This window comes from Tyto alba, unplaced genomic scaffold, assembly GCF_018691265.1.
Source record: "Tyto alba isolate M040663 unplaced genomic scaffold, T.alba_DEE_v4.0 Super-Scaffold_11, whole genome shotgun sequence".
Classification (NCBI taxonomy): Eukaryota; Metazoa; Chordata; class Aves; order Strigiformes; family Tytonidae; genus Tyto; species Tyto alba.
In genome coordinates, this window is record NW_024881273.1 from 3,659,086 (window position 1) to 3,684,545 (window position 25,460).

The following is a 25,460-nucleotide window of genomic DNA, read 5'->3' on the forward strand; positions in this document are numbered from 1 at the left end:
ACAGGAGCTTTTGGGGGGGGGGGGGGCGAAGGCGAGGGCTGGAAGTCACTAATGAGGCTCCACGCAGCCACCCCAGCTCCTCATCTATTGTCCTGCATTCCCATGGCAACCAGCTCCACTGAAAAATTATTTTTCTTCTGCCATTAGAAAAAGGAACCGAACAACCACGCCAAATCCTCTCCTCAGATTTTCAGGAAAGCCATTTTTCACCCTACCCTGTGTTTAGGAGATGTACTAGTTAATTTTCTCTAGATCAGCAGCGCTCCCACCACACTCTATCCCCGCTGCTCCCTTCCCCAAAAGCAGTAGTGGATAACGGTGGAGGAAAATCACCATCTTCCTTACTTAGCCACATAATCCTAAATACCAGAATCCCTTTAAGCATTTACATTGAAAGATGAAGTTCAAGAAGGGCAGCTCCTGTACTTTAAAGCACTAGCCAAGATAGCTTTGTTCCAATAAAGACACTTCTGAAAAGAACTGTCACATTACGACATTATTCACCTGCCCAGCCCAGGAATCCCTCGCCCCAAGAGCACTGAGCTTTGTTCATCACTAAGAAAAAGCACAACTGTTTTTAGACACGTGCTTATGGTTCAACAAGCTGCACTGCAGCATGGGAGAAAAATGACTGAAGGCAAAACTATTTTACACTCATGCCTTCTCCAGATTTCCCACATTAGATGAAAAAAGGGGGAAAGCCAGAACATGGAAAGACTGACAATCTGATTTCCCCAGATGCTGCCGTTAGCAAAGATTTATACCATAAGGGGATGGAGGTAAGCAGCAGGATTTACACCTTTCATTGTCTAAAGTTAAAAAACCCTCCTTTCCTAGTTCTCGTTTCCACAAATAAAAGCTTAAATCCTAGAGTGGTAAAAAATTAGTATTACTTGGGAGTGCTACAAATACACAAGCACAGTAATTTCAGACTTATTGTAGTTGGCATCTTTATTTAGTGTTTGTGTTTTTTTTTTTTTTTTTTTTTTTTTTTTAATCCTTCTTAACCATGTAGAGAAAACAGATCCAAACAACAGTGCTTTGGAATATGGCTGTGAAAACAGCACATGAGCCGAGATGACTCAGAGAAGGGCAAGCTTACAATTCTTGCAGCTTTCAACAGCAGTAAAGGAACAAAAGCAGAAAGGACACTTAGGAGCAGAACAGCTCCAAGTTTTTTTTTTTTAAACTGACATTCAAGTACACAGGCTGAGGCAAACAATCAGAACCACAAACAGCATCGCACGCACTCCGAGTGGCTGCGGAGTGCTCAAACCCATGTATGAGAAAAGGTCAAGTTTTAGGAGTCTACAAATCTTCGAGTGCAGACGCTGCCACCTGTTTCTCTTGCTGTAGCCAAGTTTGCTAGAAAATTCTAAAACCCAAGGCATGATCTGCAAATAAAAAAAGGCCCAGGACGTTAAGACAACTTCAAATACAGCCAGTAAAAGTCAGTGATAAGTGTCAATACTAAAAGGCTCATTAATCCATACCATCCAGACTCCTGCTGTTCACTCTGGGACAGTTCCTGAGCTCAGGCACTGCAGCTAGTCAGGACAGAGAATTGCTTTTCATTTCAGAGGCAACATTTTCAGCTAATTGAAGAACTACATCAAGGTTTGTCTTGGGACTGTCCAAAGATTTTTTTTTTTTTACATCCCAAAGGAAATAAAAAAAAAAAGCATCATAAAATGAAACTAAATTTTAGGGAACTCATTAACGGGGCTCAATTATGATGATTCCCAGGGAAACTTCAGAAAGCAATTTACTTCAGTCCGGAACCACAGGAACACTGTGACTTGCACCAGCTCTATTCACTGCAGTCAGAGGAAGCCAAGTGCCTGCAAACTTGTGTGGATCAGGGCCACACAGTGCGACACGAGTCAGAGGACAGAAGGCAGATGGCACTAATACATGGGACTAATTTAGGAGAGGTTCTTTGCCACTAGATCAGAAAGGTTTTGAAAAAAAATCTGGCTAGGCACAGTGCACTCTGGTGAGTCTAGGAAGGGGATAATTTAACAGCACAATAGCTGGAATCTGCTCTTGGTTACTCTTTCACTCTTTGGCTCCCTAAAAATCAAAGGTGAGTTTGCCAACCTCAGTTCAGAGACAAGCTATTAAAAGTGCAGAGAAAAAAAAAGCTGGGCTTATTCCAGTGTTCAAAGCCATGACATAAACCAGTTCTAAATGATGAAGGGCTAAGTCAATGTGCAAAAAGATTTTTAATTTCTCTCACACCCACTTTAATACAAAATATTAATCTTTTCCACAGCTGAGAGCCAGGTAATTCTTTCAGCAAATCTATATTAATAGCCTGGGATTGATGCTTAGTCTTGGGAAGATGGTTAATAACAACTGCTATTAGGAAAATTTTAACAGCTATCCTATGCCTCACACAGTAAAGTTCTAAAGAGAGACTCATTAGGCACTCACCACCCCTACAGGACCCTTGAGAGGAGTAAAGTATGATGAAAAAACTCAAATATGTATTTCAGGGTTAAAAGTCAAGAAATTTAAATAGCAGAGTCACCTCTTGAGGCGTGTCTCCTTGCATAACCATATCCCCAACAACCTTATTAGCATTCTTTTCCAAAGTCACTGGTGGGAGGCAGTGACTTTTCCCAATTAAATGGCTCATTTTGCAGCCAGCAGCTACCCGCTTGGTTAAAGGCACCTTTGGCCCTCCTAATGCCCATTTAATGAGGACATTTTCCACCATTTAGCACTGCCAGATTTTGACAAGCTATTAGTCACTGCAAAGCCTCTTAGAATTTCACAATACTATCTATGTGTGGCCAGAGCTTCTCTCACCACTCAACACTGGCACAGCAGAGGCTCATGTACACCCCATCACCCAAGAAAGGACAGTGACACACAGAGCTATTAGGATTTATTGATACCTGGGCTCTTCAGCAGCTCACTGTGCTAGAGGTCAAGTTCCTTTGCCATCGTGCTAGCACATACAGAAACCAACTAAAGTCACATTGTGCGCAGTTATATTTTTGCTGTCTGCCATGTTACCACCTAGAACTTGATGCACAAGGAAACCAGACCTTGGATTGGGAAATGGCAAAGCATTCCTCTGCTGGATTTACTGCAAGTTCGTTTAGGACTTTGAAAAGACTTCAGGTTTTAGCATTATTTTTTTTCTTGGATTACTGAAATCAATTATTTCTTTCTTCGTTATGCCTAAGACATTATCTTGCACATCTGTGACAAATATTTTTTCATGTGCATTTTGTGTAGTAATACCAGAGCCTGTTTTGATCTCAGGCATTCTAATATATGTGAAAGTAAGCTCTCAACAAAAGTGTCTTGTTCTGACAGCTGCCCTTAAAAGGATGTGCTTTGGGAGCTGAGAAAGGCAGTTTGAAATAAAAAAGGTGATCAGAACAGTTTAAGATTGCTTACAAAAATTACTGCATTAGCAAAACAGAGGAACCTGAAAGCACTCCACTCAAAGTAGAGATTTATCAGTGAGAGATGAAAAAATACTGAATGTTAAGTTCTTTTTGAAGTATGCACTAGTAGCATTTTTTGTCATTTTTTTTATTTGTCTGTATCCTGTAAGGCAGAAGGACAAGATGTACCAACCCAAGGACTTCTACCCAGTCACTGACTGTTTTGGTAACACATTGAGGTTTAAAATGTTTCCAAGAAATGACACAATACCTACCTTCAACATCTGAAGCAACTTCCTGAACTCAGTCCTGTTCTCTAAGTAAGAAGGAAAAAGATCTTCAGTTTGGGTTTTCTGGGGGAAAGAGTTGCTCTGGGTTTGTTTGTTTTGTTCCATCCCGCCCCCACGCCCAAAAGCAAGCACAATTATAAAGCTGCATTTCAGAAGACTCCAGATTGCATTTTGTGGTCAAAGTTACTCAGCACCCTTGGAAGTCAAGATGTTGTTGGCTGAGGGTTCCCTCCATATGCCAAATCCACACCCAACCATTTCTAGATCATGCCATACTTTGGAAACAACAAACTTAAATGCCAGTTTCCCCCATCACCTCTACTCCCAAGTGCAATTCTCAGTATCTACATAATACTAAACCCTGCAAAACTCAAGAAGTGCCCTTTCACAGGCAGAACAGGCAGTGAGCAACAATGTCTTGCAGGCCATAAAGGACTGTTGAAAACAAAAATAGAATTCAAGGAGAGAGCTGTCACTTCTATTTGTCCTTGAAAAAAAGAAAAAGGAAGTACATTTCCCTGATGCAGTTAACATTGGCATAATTTTCAAAGGAATTTTTCTCCATCTTTCACCGATTCTCTGGAGAAAGAGGTAAGCATGGTAACAGTGTCAAGCTGCTGATCTCTGAGCAGTTACAGCCTTCAGACACAGGAAGCTCCTGCATCTCTGACCCCTAATGATATTAACATATCAGGAGAATAAACCTCCAAGCACTTAGGACTGTTAGAATAAAAGAATACTGGAGTTTGCCATACTGCCGTAACGATAAGAGGTGATATGCAAGAAACCTGGATTAGCTTTTAACACAGCATGTTAGTAAAACATGGAAGTTCTCTGCTGTCACGTTCTATGTTTAGAAGTCAGTCACACCTCTTATCTGTCACATAAACAAGGTATTTGTTATGAGAATGACTGTCTGCCACACTGAAGGACAGGGCTAGCTGCTGAACCCTGTCCCATGACAGCTGACCTTCATGTATTAAAATTAGCATTAAAGAGAAAAAACAGGAAAAGCAATAAATAATTGTCAGGTTGGTCATCATTCCTGAGTGCTCACAGGTTTCAGAGCACTAGCAAAGACACAGCCTTTTCCTCTCTGCCACCTAATGACACAAACATGGCACTACAGCCACATCTGCAACACGAGCTGGGGCATGGAGTATTCAACAGGGGAACACGCATCCACTGCTGCTCACCTCAGGTCTTTGGGACCTCCTGGGTCTGCCACATCACAATGCTTTCTCTGAAAAATAAGTGGAAAATATATACAGCATTTATTTTATATAGACATGCTTCAAAGCCTGCTTATATTTCAAGAAGGACAAATTTGAAAGGCCCAGCAGGAGAGGGAAGCTAAAGAAATAAATGGGTAGCACAGGCGTAATTTTATTTTCAGACAGGCATAGTGTCAGGGCTGCCAGCATGTGATCCCAGTGATGTCACCAACTTGCCACATGGCTTTACACAGATGACTTCAAGTCATTCTGCAATAAAAGTCTAAATACCCACAGGATCCATTCTCAAGGCCAAATAATCAGAAAGTTATGTACAGCCCCTCTGCTGCACATCCACTACAGGTCCAACATACCACGCTTCTAGTTTATTACCTGCAGATCTCACATTTAAGGCAATTTAAAAAAAATAGGAAAGGCTTAGTTTCTCAAGAGTCTCCTATTAACCAGCCTATTTATAAATGATGTCAGGCTATCAATCACTCTGAGTGCTCACGGGTTTCAGAACAAAAGAGCGTAGAACATAGCCTGTCCCTCTCTGCCACCTAATGACACAAAGGTGCCACAGCAGCCACCTTTGCAACGCCAGTGGCAGGTTGAAAAAAAAATCAGAGACTGAAAAAGGAGATAGTTACAGGTCTTTAAAAACACGATTGCATCACCTGCTCAGAAAGTGGTATTACAAAGGCATTTTGTGCATGTGCAGATACTAAATGTAGCACACCACTTAAGAGTTAACAAGGCGGCTGAAGGACAACAGCCTTTTCGTTAAGCACCACTTACCCTCAATTCTTCAAGGCAGGAAGTCTTTTTCACTTCACCTTTTGTCTTCTGCCAGGCTGAAAACAGACAAATAAAAAGAAAAATGCAGTTGATAACAAAAAAAAGCATGTAGCTGATTGCATAATCTTCCTTGTGACCTGCACCACTTAATAGAAAACCAAAATATTAAAACGTAATTAAAAAAAATTTAAATAGCTTGCTGATTAGATTCACTTTAGCCCGTCAAATCTTTAAAACCATTTCCCTCAGAACCGGAAAAGCTGGCAGCCCTCTATTTTCTCCCCTCCTTCACTGGAAGCACAGCTGTGTTTACCTTAATCCTAGAACCTTCCTATACATTATTTATACGACACCCGAGCTCGGCAGCGCCTCTAGCAAACGCAGTGGGGGACGGGACCCAGGGGACCTGCGGGTCTGTCCCCCCCAGTGTCTGGCCACGTGGCTGAGGGGAGGGGGCACATTCTGACCCGTTTGAGGCCCCAAAAGCTGGGGAAGGGGAGCAGGCAAGGCTGGGGACTAACGCCCGATTTTCCGGGGGGGAAGGGGGGGGGGTGTCACCCAGAGCAGCGCCTCGCAGCAGGCAGCCCACCCAGCTCACCTCCAGGGGCACCTTCCTCCTCCTCGCCCCGCACAGGGGGGTCCGCCGGGGCCCAGCCATGTCCTCACGCCGCCGTTTTCCCTCGTTCAGCGACGGGGCGGATGGAAACGACGGCGGCCCTGAAGAAGCGCCGCCACAACATGGCGCGGGAAAAGGCACCTCGGGGAGAGCGGCCGGCGCGGGCCTCGCTCACCCGCCCCTGCCCGCGCTCCCTTCTCCCCGCCGGGACGGAGGTCGCGGCCAGGAGGAAGAGAGGAAGGAAGGAAGGAAGGGAGGAAGGAAGGGCCGGAGACAGGACGGAGGGAGCCCGGTCCCGCTCCGCGCAGGGAGCGGCCTCCCGCCGGTGCTGACCCCGCCGAAAAGGCCGCAACGCTCCCGCCTTCCGCTTATATAGGGCGGGGGGGGGGGGGGGGGGGCGGGGGCGGCGTGTCCCCGTCCCGCGAGCGCCCCCTGCTGGGCGGGAGGACGCAGAACAGCGAGAGGGCGGGTACACGGACAGGGACACGGGACACGGGACGGGGACAGGGACACAGACAGGGTCACGGGACAGGGACAGGGACACTGGACACGGGACGGGGATGGGGACATGGGACAGGGACATGGCTGGGGACACGGGACCCGGACACGGCTGGGGATACGGGACGGGGACATGGCTGGGGACACGGGATGGGGACACGGCTGGGGATATGGGACGGGGACATGGCTGGGGACACGGGACGGGGACATGGCTGGGGACACGGGACGGGGACATGGCTGGGGACACGGGACCCGGACACGGCTGGGGATATGGGACGGGGACATGGCTGGGGACATGGGACAGGGACGGGGATGCGGACACAGAACACGGATGGGGAGAGGGATGGGAATGTGGACAGGGACAAAGGACACAGTACAGGGACGGGGACACGGGACATGGGACAGGAACGGGGACACAGGATGCAGGACAGGGACCCCCCCAGCCTCTGCCATGCTGGGCCTGACCCCCACTGCCGCAGGGCTGCCCCACGCCCTCCCACTGAGACGTGAGGTGCCCCAGGGGCTGGATTTCCCCTTTCCCAGCTGCGCCCTGCGGTGCCCAGCTCCCCAGGGCGGCGGCAGTGTTGGACCCTGGGCCAAAATGGGGACCCGCCAACCGGCCTGCAACGCCCCGAGGGTCCCCAGGTAGGGAACACCCATCACCCCTTCGCCCCCACATCCCTTGACCGTAAAGATTTGCCAGAGACTCCACCTTCCCCTTTCAGAAAGGAAGAAAGAGAAAGGATCATGGCGGGGGGAGCCCTTTATTTGTCAAGAAGAAGCGCGAGATACAAGTGGTTTCATGAGATACAAGTGGTTTCACGTGAGGTCACAAGCTCAGGAATGAGGAGGTGACAGGACAAGGGCACCTCCCTCCAACAGGGACAAACACAAGGACAGGAGCTGGGTCTGGCCCGGCCCCACCTCCCTTTGTGTCGCACCAGACAATTTATTTTGTTTTAGAGACCCTCTTGGCAGCTGTGAGCGCTGCAGGATCGTCGGGGGGGCATGTCCCTTCCCCAACCAGCCCAGCTCTGCCGAAAGGTGGTGCTCAGGGCGCAGGATCAGTCCCGCAGCGCCCGCGGGAGCGGAGCAGGATGCCTGTCACCGAGCTGCTGGGCACGGCCGAGCCTGTCCCCCGGGGCTCTAATTGCCCTTGGCTTTGCTCCGCAGCTCCTCGAAGACCTCGCTCTGCCGCCTCTTCTCCTTGGCGCGGGTGATGGTCATCCTGAAGAGCTTGCAGTAGAGCTCCATGGCGGTGGGGCTGTCGTCGTTCCCGGGGATCGGGTAGGTGATCAAACAGGGGTTGCAGTTCGTGTCCACCACCCCCACCGTGGGGATGTTCATCTTGGCAGCATCCCGGATGGCCACGTGGGGCTCAAAGACATTGTTGAGGCTGCTGAGGAAGATGAGGAGGTCGGGCAAGCGGATGCCAGACCCAAACTGGATGTGGGTGTTGGTGAGCAGGCCGCCCTGCCAGTAACGGGTGTGGGCGTACTCCCCGCACTCCCGCACCGTGCTCTCGATCAGGTGGCAGAACTGGCGCTTGCGGCTGACGAAGAGGATGATGCCCTTGCGGTAGGCGATGTGGGCGGTGAAGTTGAGGGCCAGCTGGAGATGCTGCATGGTCTGATCCAAGTCGATGATGTCTTGATCCAGGCGGCAGCCGAAGATGTAGGGCTCCATGAACCTGCAGGGAGAGAGGGAGGGCGACGGCGAGGGGACACGGGGACGGGGTGCTACAGGCATCGAGCAGCGTTTCTGAACGTGGCGTGGACCCACAGAAACCCTCCCACGCTCCAACTCCCAGCAGACGCCGGCGGTGCCCTCTGCAGAGCTCCCTCGTGCCCAGAGCCTGTCCCAGCCAGGCTCAGGGCGCTGCCGGTCTCACACCCCACTCAGTGCCCACGCTGAGTGGGGTCCCTGTACTTCTGCAGGGCAGTAAGGATGCCCAGGCAGAAGCGTGGGTCTGCGTGGGTATCTCCAGACCCAGACCAATCTAGTGCAGCCCCCAAAGGGTGACACGGTCTAGGGAAACACTCCTGATGTCAACAAGCGTTGGATCATGAAAGTCACTCACCTATGCCGACATCCCTTTTTGTGCCCCAGGTGCACCCGAGCATCAAAGAGATCTTTCAGGGAGAAAAGCTCCTTCACGTTGAAGAAGTCAGGGTGGTTGAGAGGTGCGGACAGCAGCTTGTCATCCTCAGCTGAGAGAAAAAAAGAAAAAAAAAAAAAAAAAATCACTAGTCCCTCTTGTGTTCGCAGGGGATGAACCGAGAGTGGAGAAAGGGCCCTGATGGCCACTTAACTGCAACAAGGGCACGGCGACACCAGCAAGGGCATTGCTCATCGCCTGGCCCCGGCAGTGCCAGGGGTGCAGGGGCCCGGCTCGGAGGACCCCCCCCCCCGTTTTCCCCAGGGAAGGGGCCGGGACGCTGCAGTACTCACCGCTGGGCCGGGCCGCCGCCGGGGCCGGTACACTGCTGCGGAACCGGGGGGCTGCTGCGGGGACAGAAACACGGAGCGGGGATGGCGGGGCTCGGACGAGCGGGCCGGGCCCGGGTGGGGTGGGGTGGGCACGACCCGCTCACCTGCCCGCAGGAGCCGCGGCACCGCCATGCCCCGTGCCCGGCGGGAGGAGGAGGAGGAGGAGGAGGAGGAGGAGGAGGAGGAAGGTCAAGCGGCGCCTTCCGCTTCCTGCGGGGCGCGGAGCGATCGCTGCCCGCCCGCCGCGTCTCGTCGCCGGGTAACGCGCGGCCCCTCGGCCCGGTCCCGGCCCCCATGGGCAGCCCCGCTCCCCGCACCAGCGACTGGTACCGCACCAGCCCCGGCTTGCCCCCCCGTTTCCAGCAGCCCGCCTGCTTCCGCGGATACGGGTGAGCGCGGCCCCCAGCCCCCCCGGGCTGCGACCCCCCGCCCCGCGGATCCCCCCCCCCCCCCCCCCCGGCAGCCCCGCTCCCCACTTTTCTCTGCTCTCCCCCCCCCCCCCCCCGCAGGAAGCCGGAGCCTCACCCCCGGTACCGCACCACCAACCAGGCCTACGGCAGCAAAGCCCCCACGGTGCATGAGGTGCCGGTAGGTAGGAGGGGTGCGGGGTGACGGGGGCTCCCCCCGGGTTTGGGGGGGGGGGGGTGTCGTTCAGAGACGGGGTCGCACAGCTTTGGCGTCTGCACCAGCCCCCCGGCAGCAAACTCCCCAAAGCAGATGAAGTGCCCTTATGGTTGCACCCGAGCTCCTGTGCGTGGCAGGCGCTATGGGTGGTGGCGTTTAAAGCACCTTCCTCCCCCTTTTCTCGCCCTCGCAGACCTCCTTCCACGTCACCTCGCACGCCTTTTCCACTAATCTGGCACAATGTGGCACGTACAGAAATAACGGGCTCAACACCTCACTGGAGAAGAGCCACGTCACCGGCCCGGGCAACTTCATCACCGCCTCTGACCACCTCAACTTCCATCCCAGCTACAACCCCAACGCCCCGTCGTGCTGTTAGATCTGCAGCGGTAGCAATGCCAGCGTGGAGCTGCTTCAGTTCACTGCTGGCTGCCTAGATGAAAACCAAAAAAAAAAAACCAACCCAAAACTAAAAAACCACGAGCAAGCAAACAGCAGCACTGACCTTATCCTAAATCTCTTGCTAAGCCTTGTCTGAAAGCAGGACAGGAGGCACTACACCATTGCAGTGTGGCCTGTAACCTCGTTTGGCAGCTATTTCATCACAAATAAAGCAGGTTTCTATTTCTATGTGCCATCAAGTTGGGATGGGGGACTCTCATTAGAGCCCTTGGCTACAGGTCACCTCTCCTGAGCGCGGACCTGGGACGTCACAGTTGTTATCACTGAGGAGAGTAAAACTCTGGGGACCGTCAGGAAAATAATTCATGTGGCACAATATGCAGCAGCTGATGAACACGCATGCTTCGCAGCATTAACTCTGTAAGTCAGGAGTTAATGAGGATTTTTCTCCTGAACACAGGAAAAAGAAAAATCTTTCAACTTGGCAATGTGAGACTTGCTATTACAATGTGATGAATAGCTACAAAATGAGCAGGTTAAAGGTAGCAGTACATTTCTAAAAATAACCCCCCCAACCCCAACCATACAACAGTTTAACAGGACTGCTACCTAGTTAAGGTCACAAATTTAGCTTTGGGAGAAAAGCAGTTTAGATCTGTGTTATCAAAACTGAGTTCAGTAATTTATTGGGAAAAACACAGCCACTTTGGTACTAGATGAAAATCATTCATTTACAGACTGAATGCTGCTAGCAATAATATCTTAATTTATAGAGATTGAATGTGATTAGACATCAGTTAAATAGCTCATATGAACCATTTAATTTATAGGCAGCATATAGTCACAAATAAAAGAACAATATACACTACATATATATATGTATTCCCTTAACCTTTTCTCTGTTACTAATGGTGCTTTACACTCTTGGCTCCTGCACCACGTATCATTAAAATTTAAGATCTTGAAATTGTTTCTGTACTATTTAATGAAACACCAAACTGCATGTTTTCCAGAGGTATTCATTAAGCCTTTGGATCTCTCGTAGAAAGCTTGTTCATCTTTCTTACCTCCCAAAGCTGCTGTTTTAAGATTATTCAAATAAAGACAACTAATAAAAATGTTTTCTTAGACTTTATTGTAGCAACTGTAGTTACACAGCCAGTGAAACGGCAGCATTTAGACAGTAACTGCACTAAAAGGAACACCTTAGCATGTTTGGCTTAAAAACTAGTCTTGAAAAACTAGTCTGCCCGTTTATGGATGGGAAACCTTACAGGTATAACATAGTCACAGCATATGTTAAAAATGAGCATAATACTATTCTAAATGTTTGCTAAAAATATTTTAAAATTGGTGTAATAGGATGTCCAAGTACCACTGCAAATGAAATTCTTCACGTTAGAAATATTTCCTATTTATGTCATTTCTATATAGTCTCATAAACAGCACAGGAAGCATGACCACATATTTAAACATACCTGCAAGGTAGGTGGATTCTGTTTAGTTAAAGTCACTAAGCAAAAGTCTGAAGTCCAAAACTGAACAGTGTGTCAGGCCTGTACTTGTGCCTTTTTTAAACATTCATACCCCAGCATAGCTACATGTTTCTGGCCCCAACAGCAAAATCTCAATCACACCTATGAAAGAATTCCAGTTTTCACTGCAATGCATTTGGTTATCTCAAACAGAAGAGTAGTTGACTAAATTCACGTTTGCTGAAAACACACCAATACACTGGAACAAGTAAATATACTAAGCAGAAATCGGCCTGACAAGTTAACTTTTAAAATATTTAACATAGGAAAATAAATAACCAACCCTCTATTGTTCCCTGCTATTCTTCTATTAGATTCTAGACAATACCTTGAGCCTCTCATAACTTCCCTTTCTTCTCCTGAAATGAAAAACAACATGAAGTACAGAATTAATATAAACAGTTGTGACAATTTTACATATATTTTTATCCAGATTTTTCTGCAGGTGGAATAATTTAGGGGTAAGACTGCCTCTTAAAAATACACTTTTAGTGGGTTTTGTCACATATTTTCCACCTGTTTTCATACTTCATCTAAAAACACCCACCTCTTTCCTTCTTTGCCTTAATTTCTTCATTTTTTGTTTTATTCTTGAACTGAAACCAGTTCCTTTGAACAGTTTTGCATGCAATGTACCTTATGTCACCCTCATATAGACTGTGTCCTGAGATACTGTACAAATTCAAAATATCATCCTGAAGATGGCACGTTTTACTGCAGATAATCTACCCAAAACAGCCTCTTTCTACTCTTTATTTTGAAAGCGAGATTTTCACATTTGCAGACAAAATTATATGAGGCTGTACTATCAAACCAAGACAAACTGCAGTTCTTAAAGGTTTGAAAAATTAAAAAGCATGTACATTAATAAAAGAAGTGTGTTCCTTCCTTGTATAAAAAGCAGCTACATGTCAAAATGCATCTTTCTAAAATAGCAGCAAAGAACTGTTTATGAAAAATTAAGGTAGTCCTTGTGATCCCCTGAGGGTCCTTGAAGATTGCCCTTCCTGAAGCACACAAAAATAGTCACTGTGATAAAAATAAAACAATATACCTATTTTCAAAGTCCTGGGCGAGCAGATTTGCCTGAGAACTCTGGTATTGCAGTCAGAATGCCATAACTTACCCATAACTATACTAAAATATACCGAGTAGTTTAATAACAGCCAAATGAGCAAGTTTTGTGCTCTGACTGAAAAAAAAAAAAAAAAAATCATTGTGCATTTTTAAAAAGTATAAAAATTAAAAAAACAAAACCCAAAAAACTATTTTACATGCTTGAGTAGACCCAAGCTCATGGTTCCATGCACGTGTCTACTGCAATAGACAAAGGATCAAATTAAAGTCTCAGGAGGGTTGAAATGATGGAAATAGGAGCTTGTTCTGGGCACTCACCAGCACTAGCACCAGCATGCTGAAAAGGGCCAGGAGGGGTGTACAGTCTGTGCCTACTCTACGGTTGGCTGCCTGTTATGATCAGTATCAACAGGAAGAAAGAAATGCTTTTGGTACTGCACCTATCAACATTCAACCTCAAGAGATTCGTACTGCGGTCCCAAACTTGGTACCACACACGTGGGACTCTTCCTCATTAATTTATTCTCACTCAGTATAATCTTTCTACTCCTCAGCTGTTCAACTTTTAATGTGTAATGTGCAAGAGTGATTTCTTACTGCTCCAAGATCCCAGACTTCTCTTTTTTGAATGATTGATGAGACCTGTACCCAGAATGGGGACACTGCCAGCGGAGCCACAGCACTCTTCTTATGGCTGTGGCACCAATTCCTGAGATGCTCATTGACGCACTATTTAGCGTTACATCCCCTGTGGGTGCTTGCTCCTCCTTGGCAAGTCAGCAATTCTCATGGGACAAATTCTGAAAAAGTCACTTGCTGAGACCAAATACAACTGGGAGGACTTGGAGGGAGAAAGGAACACCCACAGCATATTGGTAGAGAAACACCAAATGTGACAGGCTCGTTGGCGTATCTAAGCAGAAGTCTTCCTTTCCACCCTCCCTCCCTCCCTCCTACCCTGAAGAGTCTCCTTGCCTTCTAGAACCTCAGTGCTGGGTGTCACAACATCCCCTGTGAGCAAGAGAGCATGTTCATCCTGCCTCTGCACCATCAAGGGCTCCTACACTCACTACCACTAGTCTTTGATAGCAGAGCAGAAAGGATCATGAGCTAATCCTGGAGGCTGCAGCTGTGCTACAGAGGATGCCATTTAGAGATACAGCGAATGCCTTCCAACCGAATCACCCATCTCACCTGCTAACTGCTGCCTCAAAAACAAGGAACTCCTTTTGCTAAACTTTTGCTGCTAATGGAGAGGGGTAAGCACAAGGAAAGACTCCACTACTTGACTATGAACACCAGGAAAGAAAACTGCTGTTAGGGCTTTGCTAAAATGACAAGCAGCATTCTCACTCCCCAGAATAGCCACAACTCTTTTTGCCTATGTACTTTGTAGATTTTCCTTCTTCAGTTTTTGTTATTAAGAAAAACATTCCCTTAGCCACATCTTTAAAGATGTGGATTCTGTTTCACAGTCACAAGGAAATCACAAGCTGTTGTCACAGTGGAGATGACCATCTCCGACAGTGGGTGGCTGAAAACAATAAGAGACAAGAAGCAAGAGAGGCAGATGAGCTGAGATCCTGTCCCCAGGTTCGGCTAAGCCAAACGCTGTGATCATCTGCAAGGGTGACATCCTTTACTTTCAAACGTTACTGGCACAAGTTAATTACATCTTCGGACTACAGTCAGGAGGGAAAAAAAGATACCACAAAAATACTGCTCACTAAAGACGATGACACAAACCATAGGAGCACTCTTGTTTCACGGTCCATGGTTAGAACCCCATTTATTAAACATTATAAACTCATCAATATACACCATTTCCTATATACAAATCAAGTTTATCAATTTTAAAAAGTGCTGTTTGAAATTAGGTTTTATTTAAAGCACAAGGTAATCAGAATTGCATCTTCATTGAAAGTGAATCAGTTCACGAGTATTACTGAGAATACAGACACATCGACAGGGGCACAAGACATGTTTTAAGTCTTAATGTTCATTTACCAAAAACTTTGAGGAGAAACATTCAGCTTATTTTATACAAACAGTACATAGTGCTTCCATCATCTCTATTAAAATTAAGTATACAGTTTAATCCTTTTAAAGCAAGGTACTCTGAAAACTTCTATTTTAAAATACCAGTCTATTTACCTATTCCAAACAAAAGGCCCAAATCCTGCAACTGAATCAAGGCAGACAAAAATATATGCCTGCGTAGACGGACTGCAGGCACATGAGCTAAGGAAAAAACACTTTTCCAAGGTATTCTACCACAAAAATGAGATGATCTAGCGTACTGATCTTTTAAACAAACCAACCAACCCAAGGACTACAAAAAAGTGGCCGGACAGTAAGAAATGTCAAGTGACCACTACAAACATGTTTAAAATGTAACTGCACAACAGTATAAACACGCAAAGGATGTTGTTTATTTCTCTACATGCCACAGTTACTTGTTCTACTCTATGCTACGCCGTAGTTTGCCAATATTCTGCCAATGCGATCACACCAGGGGACACTGTGTGATACTGGATCCTTTCTCGACTGCTTTTGCTCCATTTTGCAACATTAAGGCTAGCCTCCAGGAAGACTGCTGAAGTGACTGAGAAATAAAGTGATACTGAGTGGTAGTTGGGCTGAGAGAAGCTCTGTAGAAGACTAGATAAAGAGAATATCGGATCAATTCACAGGGACAAGATGTAAGAACAAACTACTCAAAGGACTTCACTACACACAAATGAAAAGGAAAGAACCAGCCAACAGCTTAAATTCACACTTTGGATTTTTCAGTGAAACCTGTGCGCGGGCACTTTTTTTGTGTGATATGAACATGCTACTTCCATCCCATTTAAAGTTAGTACAAATAAAAAAGATAGTAGTGAAAAATTGCTTTATTCTTGTTGCTGAAAACGGAGGCAGAGAAAGCGCTACCAGTATGAAAGAACAGTGCTGAAAATATCCTTGGCATTTACATTAGGAACTTCCTACAGCAAACCTAGCTTTGTTCTATTGCACAAAAATTGTAAATGAAAATAAATGTTCACAGAAATGTAACATTTTAGAAACCACTTTTGAAAAAAGAAAGTAAGGGCACTCAATTCAAGAAAGTTCATTCAGGAAACCAAAAGCCAGCTCTGGGTAACTGCAGGGCATCCAAATGAGACTTGAGAATAACGAGGAATTGTTTCAGCCTTGCAGGCCCAACAGTACATAAATCTAGCGAAATCCACAGAAATCATGTTGTCTGAACAGACACTCTCCTTCACTTTTCTTAAACTGCAATTGTGCTTGGAATCATCTGCTAGCGGGAGGTTTCGGGTATTCAAAAGGTACTTCCAGCAGCTGCTGAGATCACTTTACACAGGACGTGCAGTCAGACCGATCCACTTTATTTACCCGAATTTGCATTTGTATTTTCAAGGATGGGTCTCCACACCTACAGCTGTGCTGACTTCGCTGGAGCTCTGCTTACTGAACTCACCCAACGGTCCGCGGGGTGGGAGAGCTGAGACCCCAGCATAAAACCACGACACAGGATTGTCCTAAGGCAGCTCGGATGTGAACAGATGTCAGATAATCTGCTTCAAAAGCGTAGCATTGCTATCAAATGCTGTGTTTTCATAAGATCTCTTAACATATTGCCAAAGATATTCTGCGTGCAAACAGGTTTCCTTTTGATATGTGATTAGAGGCCTCAATTTAAAGCGTGATTAGCCAGTATCTTCTTATCTATAATAACTACAGCATCCTGTAGCAATGCAAGCCCTAAAAATCATTATAAAAAATATTTCCTTAGAGCATTTTAAATAATTTACAAAATTCTACAAAATCTATGTATGTTTATCTATGATATCCCTGTTAAATAGAGGAAATTTTCACATTAGTGTGTATATGATATACAGATATCAGCATCTCCCACTGTCTCTCCTTTCATGTCTCAAGTTTTATCAAGGTAATTACAGTGATAGTTATTCTCTAAAAAGACTGTTACTGTAAAAAAAAAAAAAAAAAGTACTTACATATTTGAAACATTTTTTTTCAAGAGGGATTCTGGGCAGTCCCCTGCAGGTACATCAGTAAATTTTGCACAGGTTTTGTCTAAAACTTCCTGCCCTTGGTCCACTTCACAAGCAGTTTCCCTGTTCTGCAGGACAGGTATTTTTCCTTCCAAACTGGAGCTGGATACCTGAATTTCTTCCTGCCCCTCACTGTCCTGGCAGATAACTTTTTCCTTCTTAATGCCCATCTGCATACTGTTATCTGTACACGCTCCTCCACTAGTTTTATCCACTGTTACTGCTGTCACATTTAGCTCCTGCAGCGGGCAACCCAAACTTGGATCTGGCCTGTTGTCCTGCTGGTTCTCCTCTCCCTTACTGCATGCAAGTATACTCTGCTCAGACATGTCTCTGCTAACTTTACCTGCTTTTACCACTGCCATACTGTGGTCAGGACATGGGGGATCTAAATTTGAATTGGCCCAGCCATCTTTGTGGATATCTCCTTCCTTGATCCACATCTGTGTGTTTTCAGCTTTGGATGCTTCTCTGCAAACCTCATCTACTTTTACTGCTGCCACACTCCACTCCTGCAAGGGGAGACTCGACTGTGAATCCGACTGGTCTCCTGAAGCAGTTGCCTTTCTGCAACCCTCGGCTTCCTCTTTGATGTACAAAGGAGCAGCCTCCAGTCTTTCACAGGTTTCTGCTACATGAGGACTTGACACTTCCACAGTGAGCTTCTGAGAACTGGATTCTTTTATTGCTGTTGTACTCTCCCCACTAAATTCACCTTTTGGCAAGGGAGCTCCTCTTCCCTGGTTAAACACGTCTGTATCCTGGGAAGCTACCTCAGTTCCTGACGCACTGCTCTGGGCAAGCAAACGCTCTGCTTTCTGCCTTTTGTTCAAAAGCATGGATTTCTTCCTGTCCCGAGCATATTTTAGACCTGCAATAAATTTACTTGAAATTTTAAGGTGAAAGGTGTTCTTTCTTTTAGATCTAGATTTTGCGTTAATTACTTTTTGTACTTTACAACCTTCATTTTTGCTGGTTTTAGGTGGAAGCATTTTCTGCACGGGCTCCTTTTTACCTGTTGTGTTTCCAGATAACTCACCACCAGCAACACCTTTAACCCCCACCACTCCTTGCTTAGCTTTTGACTGACCAGTAGTATGAAGATTAACGCTCTCTGCAGAGGAAGCGGATTTCCCACTGCCGTGTAACATTGCACTTTTCCCTTCCATTCTCTGAGAGTTCTTCAACTCATCAGTTTGCTGAGATACCTCAGTCTTTTTACTCTGACCCAGCACGAGGTCACTCTCATTTTCAACTGTCTGTTGCTTTGCTTTTCCTTTATTAGCAGTTTGTTTGGTCACTCTCAATAAGTCCAGAGTTGCATCATCTTTTTGTACCTCTGAATTGCTTGCAGAGTCTTTAGCCTTTTCTGCCAAAAACTTCCTAATTTCTTGTTCGATGCTGTCATCACTGTCCACTGAACTGCTGTCATCAGCATCTGACGCAGCTGTGAAAGTACATTTTTTACTTTCAGCTACCCGCAGATTATTTGGGTTTGAAATTGGTTTATGTTTATGTCCCTTTTTAAGCTGAAAGTTAAACTCCAAGCTCTTCATGGTTTCTGTTTTTTCACTGGTAAGTTTGACATTTATGTTGTCTGGAGGATTTCTGATGGCACTCTCTTTCACAGCTTTTCTAGGTTTTGAGAGGCAGCTTTTCAGTAGCACGGGATTTTTACATTTCCACTCATCTTGTTGAAGGCTACTAAATTCATCTAGCAGTTGAGTTTCTGTCTCACTAAATCTGACTCTCTTCTTGCACTGAGATTTCTGGTCCTTGGACTTCTTCTTTAACTTTCTTTTAGACCGTAAAAGGTCCTTGATAGCACTATCAAGGTCCTCATCACTATCCAGAGAGCTGCTCTCATCACCCGAACCATCCCTCTCCCGAGTTTGGATGGTATTTTTCATAAGCTTTCTTGTGCTACTCTGAACCTGCATAAATGGGTTTACAGTGTCCAAGGCCACGCATCTGCCAACAGATCCAGGTAATTCGCAAGACATCAGCTGCTGCTGCCTAGTCTCTTTGCTACTGAGCCTTTGAGCATCACAGAATGCTGCAGGGCTGCTGAGGGCACACTCCTCTTGGAGCACAGGAAATTTTGAAGAGTTACCTGGCTGGAAAAGTCCTGTCTCCAGCTGTACAGGTGTTTTTGATGCACCTTGTTTCGCTATTCTGCCTTCCCTCTTAAGTCTCCTTTTACGACTCAGTGACAGCTTCAGTGTTTTGGGAAGAGAAGGCTCAAGGGTACCAGTGAGGCTGTTTTGATCAGAAGGCAAAGGCATCTGGATTGAGTGTGACAGGCTGGGAGGCTTTGTTCCCATATTTTCTGACTGTGCTTTCAGAGCCAAAAAAGCCCTGATTTCTTGCTCTATACTATCATCACTGTCCACAAGGCTGCTGTCACTTTCGCAACGGGAGGATGAGAGGAGCTGGGGAGAAAAGAAAGAGTCTGCAGTGAGTGATTTGTTGTCACTTCCCATTTGGGATGGCATGATTGTTTTGGAAATATCAAGGATAGCTTCTGCACACATGAGTTCTGCAGATGTGTCCGCTCTGCAAGAGGCTTGCAAAGTGAGCTCACAAGCAGCAATCTTGCTTTCTGGAGGTGCAAAATGTCTGGCTTTTTTCAGTGGTTTAAACAGCTTGTTAAATTCACTGCTGGTACTTTCTAGCTCTGTTGATTTTGAATTAAGTTCTTTTCTCTTGTTGCTTATAGGGATTTTATGGATTTCTGGTGAGGCACTTTTTGTTGAGCTAATTGTCAGGCTTGCAGAAATGTCCGCCATTCCCTTTGTATCAAATTGTTCCCTCTGCAAAGGGACACAGTCTGTTGCATGACCTGCCTCTTTCCTGATTTTCTCAAGCTGATAAAGCTGAATGGCTTCTTCAATGCCATCATCGCTACTTGAGTCAGATGTGTGCATGCTATGTGCTCCCTTCGTCTCCCGGTAATTGGCTCCACTTTCTTCATTTTGCTCCACTAACCAGGGCTGGCTGGCAGTGGCCATTTCTAGATACGCTTGGTTCACTTGGCTGAAATCACTAGGCTCTTCTTGGATTTTAGACTGCAAACACTTGGACTGCATGCTGGTTTTCTGTAGCTTGGGATGGTGCCTCAAGAGGAGAGCATTACAACCTTGCTTAATAGCACCACAGTTCGTTTTGTTTGTTGTTTCTTTGTTGCATTTTAGGACAGGTCTCACATGGGAATCTTTTTTATCCTCCCCAATCACACACTTACTAATTTCTTGCCTCTTCTTCTCATTCAAGAACTGAACTATTTCAGCTTGTATGCTCTGTTCAAAAGAGTCATCGCTACTGATGCTCTGAGGGGAAGCAGGCTGTAGCCTTTTACCAATACCCAGGTGGTCAGACAGGTACTCTTCAGAGAGCATCTCAGCTTTAAATTTCACTGGGAGAAGGTTACTAGCCATTTTGTTCTGTGAGAATTCTCTCTTAAACCTTTTGTCTCTGCTTATATTCTCAGAACACTCTGCATCCCTTTGTAACGACTGGTCGCTTTTGCTTTTTGCTTTCAAGTACTCTTGAATGGCTTCCTCTATACCTCGGTCAACAGAATCATCACTATCAGAATCGAGCAAGAGAGTCCCAAACCCCACATTCTCTTCCACTTCAGTGTCGTCCAAATCAGCAGGGCAACCACACTTGGTGTACTGAGGATGCTTCTGTAGCAACGTGGTGCTTGATGGGACTCTGTTACTGGTGCCTTTTTCTCCCTTTTGTTTCTTCTGCATAATACAGTCATACTCATTGTTCATACCCAGGGGAGACTCTTGACTTTGCAGGTTGTTTATGATCATCTGAACTTTTGCACTTACAGAGGTTCTGGTGACGTCCCCTTCAGATTCAGAGAAGCAAACGGGGTATCTACAATTCCTTGCTGGTCCAAAGGACTCCCATTTTGTCTGAAGAGCTACCAAAGGAGAAGCATTCATAAGGAACATTCTAGCAGACAACAGCAAAGTCCACAATGAAACAGTTTTTCAGACTGGTTTCTCTTCCATCCTACAATAAAGAAAGAGAAAAATATTTTTTATTATGCATCTACCCTCTAGAAGTTCCATGTAATAATACTGGCAACATAAATTATACATTATTAACACTCAGACTTACTGTGCCAGATAATCACAAGAGTTACTCCTCAACATCACCTTAACGGGTAAATCAGTTACTACTGCCAGTAAGGGTAAGACAGAGCACTCATGATTTGTGGCTTTCAGTATTTTTTGGGACAACCATAAACTAATTCAAGTATTTATCTTCACTTCTGAAACTCTTTCTGCCTTTTTCATTGAAGGTTGCACTCTCTTTTGCGCATGCTCCTACATAACCATGTATTGTCAGGACCCACAAAGAATCACTCTGATGATACTTCAGTGCACAGGCATGTGTGATCCCCTTCTGCACTGAAGTCTGAATATTTTTGCAATGAACATTGTGACATGAGAGAAAGAGTAATTTTAAGGGAAATTTTCATAATAAAGTGGAATTGGTGGGAGTGGAGAACCCTGCAAAGTATTCTGCTCCCTGTGTTTCCTTTGGCATAATTGCCCTTTTTAAAGAACTCCCTCCATGCATAGCTCAGCTCTTCAGTTTTACAACGAAAACAATGTTGGCTATGTCCACATGGTATATAATGGGTGGATGTGAAGCAAGCTTGCCCATGATCTGAGATGGCAGAACACAAACCAACTCTTATTCAAAGAGCAAAGTAACTGTGTTAGTATGCCTGGACTCACACACTAGCCCAAGACAGCTTTTACCAGTTCTGGCTTTGTATTACGCGCACACAACTGAGGGACCTGGGGCAGCTCAAAGAGAAGGGGAGCTTATTTCTTCCTGGAACATGCTATACAGCAATAACCCCGAGACATCAATCATTCTGGGCTCACTGCAGCATAAAAGCTCTTGGTAAACACAAATCTTTAGGAGTTTGCAAAAGCAGGATGAGGATTATTAGCTATATTTTGTATTACAGAATGAGAAGCCCTGTTTTATGGAATAGTGAAAAAAGCCATCCAGAAAATGCCAGGTAACACCCCAAAGAGTTCACAACTTCCATGCAGTCCCATGAGGGCCGAAGGTATCAATCACCTGCAGCATCATTTGGTGGGATCAAAACAGCATCTAGCTGACACAAGGCATACAGGAATCCCAACAAAAATCTACAGCAGTTGAGCGGTTCTTCAAGCCTGATACACAGTCTCCCACATAGACCCAGCGAGCCCCAGACGCAGCATGGCACTGGACCCTACCGACCTACAGAGTCGCGCTTCTGCCTCTGAATCCTCTGTGACTTTGCCCTTGTCAATTATTCTCTAGTTCTGTTTTCAAATTAATCATTGGCAATAAATATTTTAATGAACTAATGATTCTAAACTCTTTAAAAGTTATCTTTATCTGCTACTGAGAATAAGGTAACAGACAACCAGGGAAGACTTTATCACTTTTAAAAAGAGCATGGTGATCCAAAAAAACACGTAGTATAACATGACAAATGCTTTTGTCAAAATTATTCTGGGGCCTCTGCTGAAGGAGCAGTTTTATTGCCATCATGTTAGTAGACTCGAATATCCTTGAAATCTTACTGACCAAGCCACGGTCAGCCTGAACATGCCTGACATGACGTCTGCAGAGCAGCTAGCTCTGAACACACCACTAATAACGCTTTTGCCGCTTCGCTCGCTGGTTCTCTGCCACAGAATGTCTTAGCAGAATCCATTTTAACCCAAGCTCTGGGCATCCATTTCTGATATCCTTTTTCTCAGTGATAATTCATCTCAAAACATCATTCCTGCAGAATTAAAATTTTAAGTATAGTGATCAAGAACATCCCTCCTTGCTGGCTGGTACTCAGAGGAACCCAACAAATGCTGTTTTAATTTCTACCTTTTAGTCAACTGAAGATAGTTCAGACTGACTTCTGCTCTACCCGTGCCAATAAAGCACAATGCTCCCGACTGTTCGTATACTCAGCCATAACTAACCAGGGAAGCACCTCACAAGCAGCCTGACACGACGTGGGTCAGAACCCCAACTTTCAGAAGCGTGAATGAACACACAATTTCTAAAGTAGACTTGAATACATTCACTAGGGCAAACATAAATTAAAAACATTTTTCCTTGTAATAATCAGCTAAGGATCGAAAAGACAGAAATTAGAATACCTAATTATCCTGAAAAAAAAATGCAATTAACACACTTAAGCTCTCAGCTTCATTAAAAAAACCCCCACAACTTATTTCTTATTAACCTATTTCCACAGTTTCCAGGAAAGAGGCAGGTGCCTTCATTATCCTGCACTGGGATTGCAGTCACCCTGCAAGAATTACACAGGATTGGGATGAACTTTTCCGCCCCAGCCAGGGCACCCACTCAGGGGTGTAGGCTCTGAGGGGGGCACCCACGGAGGGTGTGAGGGGACACCCATCCAGCAGGACACCCACAGAGAGCACGAGGGGATGTGAAGCGACACCCACAGGCACTGCGTGAGGGGACATGAGGGGACACCCACCTGGGGGGCACCCAGAAAGGGTGTGAGGGGTTATGAGAGGACAACATCCCGGAGGGAGCAGGGGTACCCTCCAGAGCTCTGTGAGGGGAAGTGAGAGGACACCCACCCAGGGGGCACCCACAGGGGGTGTGTGTGAGGCGACACCCACCCGAGGGGGCACCCACAGAAGCCGTGTGTGAGGGGACACCCATCCGGGGGGGCACCCACAGAGGGTGTGTGTGAGGGGACACCCAGCCGGGGGGGCACCCACAGAGGGTGTGTGTGAGGGGACACCCAGCCAGGGGGGCACCTACAGAGGGTGTGTGCGAGGGGACACCCACCCGGGGGGGCACCCACAGAGGGTGTGTGTGAGGGGACACCCAGCCGGGGGGGCACCCACAGAGGGTGTGTGCGAGGGGACACCCACCCGGGGGGGCACCCACAGAAGCCGTGTGTGAGGGGACACCCACCCGGGGGGGCACCCACAGAAGCCGTGTGTGAGGGGACACCCAGCCGGGGGGGCACCCACAGAGGGTGTGTGCGAGGGGACACCCACCCGGGGGGGCACCCACAGAGGGTGTGTGTGAGGGGACACCCACAGAGGGTGTGTGCGAGGGGACACCCACAGAAGCCGTGTGTGAGGGGACACCCAGCCGGGGGGGCACCCACAGAGGGTGTGTGCGAGGGGACACCCACCCGGGGGGGCACCCACAGAGGGTGTGTGTGAGGCGACACCCCCAGAAGCCGTGTGTGAGGGGACACCCACCCGCGGGGCACCCCCAGAAGCTGTGCGAGGGGACACCCACTCGCGGGGGGCGCCTGGAGGCGGCGTACGCGGGGCCGCCGCCGCGGGGCGCGCTGCCCGCCGCCTGCCCGCGGCCGGCCGGGCCCTGCCCGCGCCGCCATGGCTCCCCCTTCCCGCCTTCCCCCGCCCTCAGCCGGCCGCGGACCTGGGCCTCGGCCTCGGCCTCGGCGGGGCCCTGGCCGCGCCGCCCCGCCCGCCCTCCCCGGCGCTCACCTGCCGCCGCCGCCGCCGCGGGGAGAGGCCGAGAAAGACGGGGGGGGGGGGGGGGGGGGGTGATGATGGTGGCGGTGCCCGGCCCGGGCTCGCCGCTCCGCCGGTGCTCCGCTCCGCCGCTGCCCGCCGTGCTGGTGCAGGGGCGGGCGGCGCTTCCTTCCCTGCCCCCGGGGAGCGGGAGGCATGCGCCGCAGGGCTCCGCCGGGGAGGCGGGAGCGACCGCCCGACCCTCGGCGGCCGCCGGCTCTGTCCGCGGGAGCGGCGGGGCGGGGAGGGGCCGGGCCGGGCCGGGCGGCCCCGCCGCCGGGGCACAAAGGCGGGCGCGGCCGCTGCACCGGAGCCCGGGAGCCGACGCGAAGGGAGGGGAGGGAGGGAGCGAAGGAGAAAGGCTGGAGCCTGTTTGAGCGATTGATAGTCTGGAAGATCTGGCGAGTCGCGGCCTTTTGCAGACCCGGAGCAAGATTCGGGCCCCAGTCCCTGATCCTGCAAATGCCGAGCGGCTCTATCCCGGCAGGGACTTTGAAAACGCGCAGCGTTTATTTTTTGAGACGGGGAGTACAGTGTGCAAGAGGGGAATAATTCATTGCGCTCCCTTGGGGGTGCAGTGGGATCTGCCAAGGTGGGGAGAAGTCAAGGCAGGGGCACAACACACAACTGACCGTCCCAAACCCAAAGCTTGGGGATGAAAAACTAGAACTCAAGAGCACCGAGGCCTGGTTTTGGTTTTGTTTGTTCGTTTGTTTGTTTTTCCCAGAAGCAAAGCAGTCAGTGCCTTGGCTCCTGGAGTTTACCAGGGCACTGCAGATTTAAAGTAGAGAAACAGCAAAGTTTTAGTGCTTGTTTCTTCTCTGTTTTGCTGGTGAGCAGGCTTTCCCGAGGATGTGCTGCCAGCTGT

General features: G+C 47.5%; 3 protein-coding genes, 1 long non-coding RNA gene and 2 other non-coding genes across 6 annotated transcripts; 1 reads left to right on the plus strand and 5 right to left on the minus strand.

Annotated features, from left to right (window-relative positions):
- Nucleotides 1-967: 967 nt before the first annotated feature.
- LOC116965990 lies at nucleotides 968-6,661 on the minus strand. The gene is made up of 5 exons (XR_004409864.2): nucleotides 6,308-6,661; nucleotides 5,710-5,765; nucleotides 4,891-4,937; nucleotides 3,680-3,720; nucleotides 968-1,394 (listed from the first exon to the last, which is right to left on the minus strand). It is a non-coding gene; the product is annotated as an uncharacterized LOC116965990 (long non-coding RNA).
- LOC116958836 lies at nucleotides 4,718-4,851 on the minus strand. Its single transcript, XR_004405492.1, has one exon. It is a non-coding gene; the product is annotated as a small nucleolar RNA SNORA17 (small nucleolar RNA).
- Nucleotides 5,390-5,522, minus strand: LOC116958835. The gene has a single exon (XR_004405491.1). It is a non-coding gene; the product is annotated as a small nucleolar RNA SNORA17 (small nucleolar RNA).
- A 907-nt stretch (nucleotides 6,662-7,568) lies between the features above and the next one.
- MRPS2 (mitochondrial ribosomal protein S2) lies at nucleotides 7,569-9,513 on the minus strand. Its single transcript, XM_042786726.1, has 4 exons — nucleotides 9,418-9,513; nucleotides 9,275-9,328; nucleotides 8,904-9,033; nucleotides 7,569-8,513 (listed from the first exon to the last, which is right to left on the minus strand). The coding sequence occupies exons 1-4, from the start codon at nucleotides 9,443-9,445 to the stop codon at nucleotides 7,970-7,972; spliced, it is 756 nt and encodes a 251-aa protein (XP_042642660.1). The 5' UTR covers nucleotides 9,446-9,513; the 3' UTR covers nucleotides 7,569-7,969.
- Nucleotides 9,514-9,515: 2 nt separating this feature from the next.
- CUNH9orf116 (chromosome unknown C9orf116 homolog) lies at nucleotides 9,516-11,457 on the plus strand. The gene is made up of 3 exons (XM_042786727.1): nucleotides 9,516-9,702; nucleotides 9,823-9,901; nucleotides 10,131-11,457. The coding sequence occupies exons 1-3, from the start codon at nucleotides 9,608-9,610 to the stop codon at nucleotides 10,314-10,316; spliced, it is 360 nt and encodes a 119-aa protein (XP_042642661.1). The 5' UTR covers nucleotides 9,516-9,607; the 3' UTR covers nucleotides 10,317-11,457.
- On the minus strand, nucleotides 11,458-24,803 carry PPP1R26 (protein phosphatase 1 regulatory subunit 26). Its single transcript, XM_042786725.1, has 3 exons — nucleotides 24,566-24,803; nucleotides 16,974-21,059; nucleotides 11,458-12,233 (listed from the first exon to the last, which is right to left on the minus strand). Exons 2-3 carry the CDS (start codon nucleotides 20,996-20,998, stop codon nucleotides 12,185-12,187), a joined length of 4,074 nt encoding a protein of 1,357 aa, XP_042642659.1. The 5' UTR covers nucleotides 20,999-21,059; nucleotides 24,566-24,803; the 3' UTR covers nucleotides 11,458-12,184.
- Between the last annotated feature and the right edge of the window lie 657 nt (nucleotides 24,804-25,460).

What these genes read in the sequence shown, in the direction of transcription:
- MRPS2 (XM_042786726.1), bottom strand. Translation starts at nt 9,445, where the DNA reads ATGGCGGTGCCGCGGCTCCTGCGGGCAG. An exon ending in GGCGGCGGCCCGGCCCAGCG is followed by an intron (nt 9,034 to 9,274) that starts GTGAGTACTGCA and finishes TTTTTCTCTCAG; the next exon opens with CTGAGGATGACAAGCTGCTG. An exon ending in AAAAAGGGATGTCGGCATAG is followed by an intron (nt 8,514 to 8,903) that starts GTGAGTGACTTT and finishes CTCTCCCTGCAG; the next exon opens with GTTCATGGAGCCCTACATCT.
- CUNH9orf116 (XM_042786727.1), top strand. Translation starts at nt 9,608, where the DNA reads ATGGGCAGCCCCGCTCCCCGCACCAGCGACTGGTACCGCACCAGCCCC. An exon ending in GCCTGCTTCCGCGGATACGG is followed by an intron (nt 9,703 to 9,822) that starts GTGAGCGCGGCC and finishes CCCCCCCCGCAG; the next exon opens with GAAGCCGGAGCCTCACCCCC. An exon ending in CCACGGTGCATGAGGTGCCG is followed by an intron (nt 9,902 to 10,130) that starts GTAGGTAGGAGG and finishes TCGCCCTCGCAG; the next exon opens with ACCTCCTTCCACGTCACCTC.
- PPP1R26 (XM_042786725.1), bottom strand. Translation starts at nt 20,998, where the DNA reads ATGTTCCTTATGAATGCTTCTCCTTTGGTAGCTCTTCAGACAAAATGG. An exon ending in AAAAAAAATGTTTCAAATAT is followed by an intron (nt 12,234 to 16,973) that starts GTAAGTACTTTT and finishes TTTTCATTTCAG; the next exon opens with GAGAAGAAAGGGAAGTTATG.